The 7,658-nt window shown below is 48.7% G+C and overlaps 1 protein-coding gene and 1 pseudogene across 1 annotated transcript; both read right to left on the reverse strand.

The window, feature by feature from the left end:
• Positions 1-1,068: 1,068 nt before the first annotated feature.
• LOC125527112 (chlorophyll a-b binding protein 2, chloroplastic) lies at positions 1,069-2,138 on the reverse strand. The gene has a single exon (XM_048691681.2). It carries the CDS (start codon positions 2,054-2,056, stop codon positions 1,259-1,261), a length of 798 nt encoding a protein of 265 aa, XP_048547638.1. The 5' UTR covers positions 2,057-2,138; the 3' UTR covers positions 1,069-1,258.
• A 2,287-nt stretch (positions 2,139-4,425) lies between these two features.
• On the reverse strand, positions 4,426-5,690 carry LOC125527110 (uncharacterized; annotated as a pseudogene).
• Positions 5,691-7,658: the final 1,968 nt, after the last annotated feature.

Genomic DNA, 7,658 nt, shown 5'->3' on the forward strand with positions numbered 1-7,658 from the left:
TTGAATTATGGTAGTAATTGCCTGAGAGACAGGGCTTCACAGGAAAGTAACAATTGAAGAGATGATTTTTAGCCCCTCAAATTTCATCACTACTCATGAAAAATAGGCAGGTCCACATTCCCATATGTACATGCGATGATATTTTTTCCCACTTTTATTACATTATCAAAACAATTATTGTAACGGCACGGGATGGCAATTGTGTAAATGAGACTAATGAAATGGTGGCATATGTGTGATCAATGAAAAGGAGGGAAGAATCTGCATTGACTTTGAAACTAGTGGCTGTCGCTTAAATTTTCTGAGATCTTATATAGTTTGAAAATAAGAAGAAGGAACCAAAAAGAAACGCCTAGACACGCCAAGTGATACAATGTCTGAATAGCAGGGACAGTAGAAATTATTCCAGATAGAACGGGAGGAAGAACATGCTAGATGCAAGGAAGGAGAAGCACCTTGATAGCTTGATTTATTTAACATTTTTAACAAGAATAATTTTTTGAGGACATGATGCAATTGAGCAAAGCTTTTTATTGTTCTCAGTACTTCCGTCAGATGAAGTGTTTGTGCAGGTCATTGTATTTCAAAAGTATTGATATGCATAACTGAAGTTTTCTGAGACATGTTTGCTGCATTAAAAGGCTAGTTCTCAGGAGGATAAAAATCATCTTATCAGGTATGCAATATACTGTACAAAACAGCTGAGATAAGAGGACAGCTCGTGCTTCTGGGTTCAAATCCACTACCACGTAATCAGGTCTGCCTACTCCTTGTGAAGTACTCCCTCCGTACCAAAATGTAAGACCACAAGTGTCAAAAATGGTCTTACATTTTGAGACGGAGGGAGTACCTGTCACTTGTAATGACTTAAACCATGAGCTCACTTGTGGCCTTAAAGTTGTACAGCTACTTGATTTTCCATTGAAATAGCACGCTCGTTTGTTTTCTTTCTTCTTCTTCTTCTTCTTCTTCTTCTTCTTCTTTCGTAGTCCTTGGCTGCTCTTGCAACCCTGAACTCCCCTACTGTGCATTTGTTTCAGAGAATTTCAGTAATCTTCCAGACAGTCATCTTGCAAGTTTTTTTCTTTTGGAAGTTTACCATCATTCTTGTTTGATAAAACAATCAAATACTGTTACATGTCCTCATCGGACGAATAATCGTACAGGTGAAAAAACAAGCCGCGGTAGCGGTTGTTTTGTTTCACACAACCCATGTTTGTTCCATGCATCCCAAGTCCCACAGGGCATCGCCTCATATTCACTTGCCGGGGACGAAGTTGGTGGCGAATGCCCAGGCGTTGTTGTTGACGGGATCGGCGAGGTGGTCGGCAAGGTTCTCAAGGGGACCCTTGCCGGTGACGATGGCCTGGACGAAGAAGCCAAACATGGAGAACATGGCGAGCCGTCCATTCTTGATCTCCTTCACCTTGAGCTCCGCAAATGCCTCAGGGTCATCAGCCAACCCAAGGGGGTCGAAGCTACCGCCGGGGTAGAGGGGATCGACGATCTCACCGAGCGGGCCACCGGCAACGCGGTACCCCTCGACGGCGCCCATGAGCACGACCTGGCAGGCCCAGATGGCGAGGATGCTCTGCGCGTGGACGAGGCTGGGGTTGCCGAGGTAGTCCAACCCACCCTCGCTGAAGATCTGAGAACCAGCTTTGAACCACACGGCCTCACCGAACTTGACGCCGTTGCGAGCGAGGAGCTCCGGGAAGACGCAGCCAAGAGCGCCAAGCATGGCCCACCGGCAGTGGATCACCTCAAGCTCCCTGTTCTTCGCGAACGTCTCGGGGTCAGCGGAGAGCCCAGCAGTGTCCCAGCCGTAGTCCCCGGGGAACTCGCCGGTGAGGTAGGATGGCGCATCACCGGACAGCGGGCCGAGATAGAGGACACGATCCGGGCCGTACCACGGGCTGCTGGAAGCGGCGGGCTTGGCCTTGGCCGCCGTCTTGCGCATCGTGATGCGGCCCTCGCCAAACACATTGGAGGAGGCAATCTTGGCCTGCTTCGCGGCAAGGGCCGGGGAGGAGAGTGCCATGGTGGATGACGCCATTGCAGTTGCAGAGAACCCTGAAGAAGATTTGGTTGCTTGTCTTGTGCTTCTAAGCTGTGTTGTGTGGAAAACAGAGAGCTGCATTGGAGTTTAAATAGTGCAGGAGACTGACGGGCCTTGCTGGCAGTGACGCCTTTGTTGGATGGATGGGCCTATCTCTTGTTATCCTCTGATTGGACAATTCGTTTCTGTGATTGTGTCTTAGCATGCCACCTCTGCTTGCTGTGCTTACGTGTAAAGTGCAGCCACCAGAGAGGGGCGCAACCAATTGGAAGAGGCCATGTGGACATAATATCGATTCTCCATCTTGAAACGCTCGTGCAATCCTTTGATGCTGTGGTGTCAAATGACTGGACTTCATCAGAAATTAAGCCAATTGATCCATGGTAACAATTAAAGGCATGCAAAAGGAATTACTCTCAGGCACTTTGTTGAAATAATGGCAAAATGGCATACTTAATACGTATTTGATGGTACAATATACAGTGGGTTGCTATTTTTCTGTTCTACTTCCTCTGTAAACTAAATATAAGACAGACGTATATAACTTGGGCGAAATTGCTACATCCACAAAATTGTGTCAGAATTTTCAGAACTCAAATCCACTGAGCACAAAAATCTTGCCACATTCAGCTTCTGCAATTCTATTTATATCAACTCCAGTTCTTTATATCAACATGCTGCTGATGCATACACAACATCACAGGATAGTAGAGAAATAATGATTTGATAAACCGAGTAGCACTTCTTCCCAACTTTCACAGTTCATGTGGGAACAAGGTCAGCAAAATACTCATCAAAGGTATACCAAAAAAGAATCAGCATTCAATCCCACATGCTATTATTTGAAAGAATGAAGTAAGTTATAATAAATGTAAGATAACAAATAACAATTGCGTGTAAAGAACAACTTCTATGAACCAAAGATGCAGTATTCGCTGGAACTAGCAGAAACAAGGTTGCAAACATTCCATTTGTATGCATTCATGAATCGCAAAGGAAGAACTTGAAACAAAAGGCATGGAGGCCATCCTTTTTAACTAAAGCAAGTTGTACCATACATAAATATAGTAACTGCTGGTCCAACCAGCTTACAGTAAAAGGCCAAACAGCAATAGAACATAAAATACATTACGCGAGTTTGGATTTGAAGCCTGAGCTTAGACACCACCCCCTTTGTCCTGGTACAATCCCGAGTAGGCCACAAAGCATTCCATTGATACGTCAAATAGATCCACATCCTTTCCTACAACATCAGAAGGCTGGGACAACATATAGGCTAGAAATATAAGCTTGGGTTTCAAAAGAAGGCAAGTCAATTTTCAAGATGGGCATCAACTACACCCGAGAAAGGATTGGAGGCTTACTGACTAGCACCACCCATTGATGGTCTTGGCAGCCCAAGTTCTAATTAAATTTGGTATACACCATCTCCTAGACCCTTCTCTTTACACGTATAGCATCCTCTGTAGGGCAAGTCAAAGGGGTCGTCCATTGACACGTCATGGGTATGCTTGTTGTGTGTGAAATCATCTTTAGTGCCACATCTCATCTCAATTCGAGCATCTCGAGAAGCTCTATTTCTGACTCATAGCAGGCTGGATTGATTAGCAACCCATCCATGCTGGCGGTGGTAAGGCAATGTGATTTTCATTTCCTTCAACACTTTTGCATTAAGAACAAAGAACTTGGCAAAGTTGATAGATGAATCTCTGATGCCGTCATAATTCTTCAACACCACTTTTTTGAGATGAAGCTCAAGACATTCAAGTGGGTCAAATGGGTCATACTTCCAGACATTCTTCATACCCTCCCCTGACTGGAACTGGAGATAATGAGGGGGAAAAATACCAATAGGTTAGCAATACAATAGTTGGCTAGATTGCACGTCGACCAAATGCTTATAGTGACATTTAAAGCAAGCAACTATGTTTTATACTCACAATGACATACAACCTCTCCAAGCAAGGGAAGCACTTGAGGAGGTTAACCACCGCGTCCAGCTTAGGGCTAGAAGGGCTGAGAACCAAAACCCTCATGGTGTGCATTTTGGTTGTTAAATTGACAACAATCATTTTCTGCAGAACAAAGTGCAAATATAAGAACAGTAGCATGCACATAAGAATGTCAAATGCAATTGATGAAAGGTGCTGCTACCTGAAAAACTGAGCTCCCAAGGTGGAATTCATATGTGTCTTCAGACAGCATACCCAATATCTCCAGTTTAGGTGCCGAGATTATCCGTATGCTCGCTGTGCCACCCTTTGGATTTAGTGGTAGTAATCTCTCAAGGCATGGGGCATCCTTGATGACTAACTCTTGCAAAAAGAGACCAGCACCCCTTGAGTCAGCGCAAAAGCCTAAACTCTTAAGAGTTTGGGAGATGATGCAGAGGCGACCAGTGCCCATGTTTTCCTTCAGCTCAAGGCTTTCCAAGGCAGTGCAGCCAAAGAGCAAGCTGTGGAGAGGGTCCTACGAGATGGTGACCTTTCGCAGGGTGAGTTGCTTGAGGCACGGAAACTTCAGGGACAGCTGCACAATTAAGTTGGGGAAATGGCAGCAGTGGAATTTGGCCACGCGGAGCGTGGATGAGAAGCGGTATGTGGACGATTGCAGCAGGTACAACTCCCCCAGGTAGCCGTATGAGAACTCGGGGGTGAGCTCCAACTCCTCTAGGTTGTCCAGGGCAGCGGAACTAAGCCAGCTTTCGATCTTATCATAACAGTCTTCTACATAGATACTCCGGGTATAAGAACGAAGCCTGCCTTCGACGTAACAATCCTCGACTGAGAAGCGGCGTGCGGGGCCACGATGCTCAGAGAGGATCTTTGGAACCAAGTTAATGTTCTTGTAGTCCACTACAAGGTTCAGAGGAGCAGAACGCCAGAGAGGACGCCACCGGCGGGAGATGATTTGTGTGCGGGCGCCTTCTTTGGTGGGGAGAAGAGAGAGGATGCTGCCGAGGACGGCGTCGGGGAGGCGGCTGATGTGATCGGCACTCCCCAAATCAAAATAGCTGATGAGATCAACGCTCCCCTCGTCAACGTCATCGCTGAGATCGACGCTTCCCCCATCAACATTATTAATGAGATCGACGATCCCCACATCAACATCATCTATGGGATCGACGCTCCTCCCATCAACATCATCGCTGAGATCGACGCTCCCCCCATCAACATCATTACCGAGATCGACACTCCCCGCATCAACATCATCGCAGCTGCCACTCCCCGGTGAATCTTGGTCGCAGATAAGGTGGAACTTAAGCTTCTTGGAAGCCTGCATTGCCGCCATCGCAGTGGCGGCGGCGGCCGCCGCCACCTCCCCTGTAGTCGCCGCCACAGCCGCTGCCTCCTTCGCATTTGACGCAGCAGCCGAAGCTGCCACCGCCGCCTCCTTCGCAGTCGCCGCTGCCTCCGACGCAGTCACAGCCACCACCTCCGCCTCCTTCACAGCAGCCGATGCCGCAGCAGACGCGGCCAACGCCGCCTCCTTAGCAGTCACCGCAGCAGCTGAGGCGGCTAGCAGTCACGGCCGCCACTGCCGCCTCCTTCTCTGCCGCCGATGCCGCGGCAGACGCGGCCAGCGCCGCCTCCTTGGCCACCGCCACGGCAGCTGAGGCCGCCGCCTCCATCTCGATTTGGTAGGGGAATTGGGGAACAAATGGATGTTTGGGAACCGCCGAGGGTTTATTCAGCGCCGTGCTGTTTGGTTACGACCGATCTGCCACCGTCCAAAATAATCAACGGCTCAAATCTGTCTATCTCGTGCGCGAAAAGAGGAATGAAAGTTGTGGTTTGGCGGCAACTCATGGAGTTTTGGCGCCAACTTAGTTTTGGCCTAGGTGGCAGATAGGGGCAGCAAAGAAATGAAAAAAGGTACTCCCTCCGTTCTGAAATAGATGACTCAACTTTATGTTGGGGATCGTAGCAGAAATTTAAAATTTTCTACGCATCACCAAGATCAATCTATGGAGTAATCTAGCAACGAGGGGAAGGAGAGTGCATCTACATACCCTTGTAGATCGCTAAGCGGAAGTGTTTCAAGAACGCGGATGAAGGAGTCGTACTCGTAGCGATTCAGATCGCGGTTGATTCCGATCTAAGCGCCGAACCACGACGCCTCCGTGTTCAACACACGTGTAGCCCGGTGACGTCTCCTACGCCTTGATCCAGCAAGGGGAGAAGGAGAGGTTGGGGAAGACTCCATCAAGCAGCAACACGACGGCATGGTGGTGAAGGAGGAGCGTGGCAATCCTGCAGGGCTTCGCCAAGCACCGCGGGAGAAGAGGAGAACTTGGGAGAGGGGGAGGGCTGCGCCAGAACTTGGGTGTGGCTGCCCTCCCACCCCCACATATATATAGGGGCTAGGGAGAGGGGGGCCGACCCCCTCAGATCCAATTTGAGGAGGGGGCGGCGGCCAGGGGGGTTACCTTGCCCCCCAAGGCAAGGGGGGCGCCCCCCTTTAGGGTTCCCCCAAACCCTAGGCACATGGGCCCTAGGGGGGGAGGCGCCCAGCCCACTAAGGGGCTGGTCCCTCTCCACACACAGCCCATAGGGCCCTCCGGGGCAGGTGGACCCTCCCGGTGGACCCCCGGAACCCCTCCAGTGGTCCCGGTACAATGCTGGTAACCCCCGAATTATTCCGGTGACCGTATGATGACTTCCCATATATAAATCTTTACCTCCGGACCATTCTGGAACTCCTCGTGACGTCCGGGATCTCATCCGGGACTCCAAACAACATTAGGTAACCGCGTATATCTATTCCCTATAACCCTAGCATCATCGAACCTTAAGTGTGTAGACCCTACGGGCTCGGGAGTCATGCAGACATGGCCGAGACAACTCTCCGGTCAATAACCAACAACAGGATCTGGATACCCATGTTGGCTCCTACATGCTCCACGATGATCTCATCGGATGAACCACGATGTCAAGGATTCAATCAATCCCGTATACAATTCCCTTTGTCCATCGGTACGATACTTGCCCGAGATTCGATCGTCGGTATCCTGATACCTTGTTCAATCTCGTTACCGGCAAGTCTCTTTACTCGTTCCGTAACACATCATCCCGTGATCAACTCCTTGATCACATTGTGCACATTATGATGATGTCCTACCGAGTGGGCCCAGAGATACCTCTCCGTTACACGGAGTGACAAATCCCAGTCTCGATTCGTGCCAACCCAACAGACACTTTCGGAGATACCTGTAGTGAACCTTTATAGCCACCCAGTTACGTTGTGACGTTTGGCACACCCAAAGCACTTCTACGATATCCAGGAGTTGCACAATCTCATGGTCTAAGGAAATGATACTTGACATTAGAAAAGCTTTAGCAAACGAACTACACGATCTTGTGCTAGGCTTAGGATTGGGTCTTGTCCATCACATCATTCTCCTAATGATGTGATCCCGTTATCAACGACATCCAATGTCCATGGTTAGGAAACCGTAACCATCTATTGATCAACGAGCTAGTCAACTAGAGGCTTACTAGGGACATGGTGTTGTCTATGTATCCACACATGTATCTGAGTTTCCTATCAATACAATTCTAGCATGGATAATAAACGATTATCATGAACAAGGAAATAT

This window comes from Triticum urartu, chromosome 1A (genome assembly GCF_056163025.1).
Source record: "Triticum urartu cultivar PI428250 chromosome 1A, HENAU_Tu73, whole genome shotgun sequence".
In the NCBI taxonomy this organism is placed as follows: Eukaryota; Viridiplantae; Streptophyta; class Magnoliopsida; order Poales; family Poaceae; genus Triticum; species Triticum urartu.

What these genes read in the sequence shown, in the direction of transcription:
- LOC125527112 (XM_048691681.2), bottom strand. Translation starts at nt 2,056, where the DNA reads ATGGCGTCATCCACCATGGCACTCTCCTCCCCGGCCCTTGCCGCGAAG.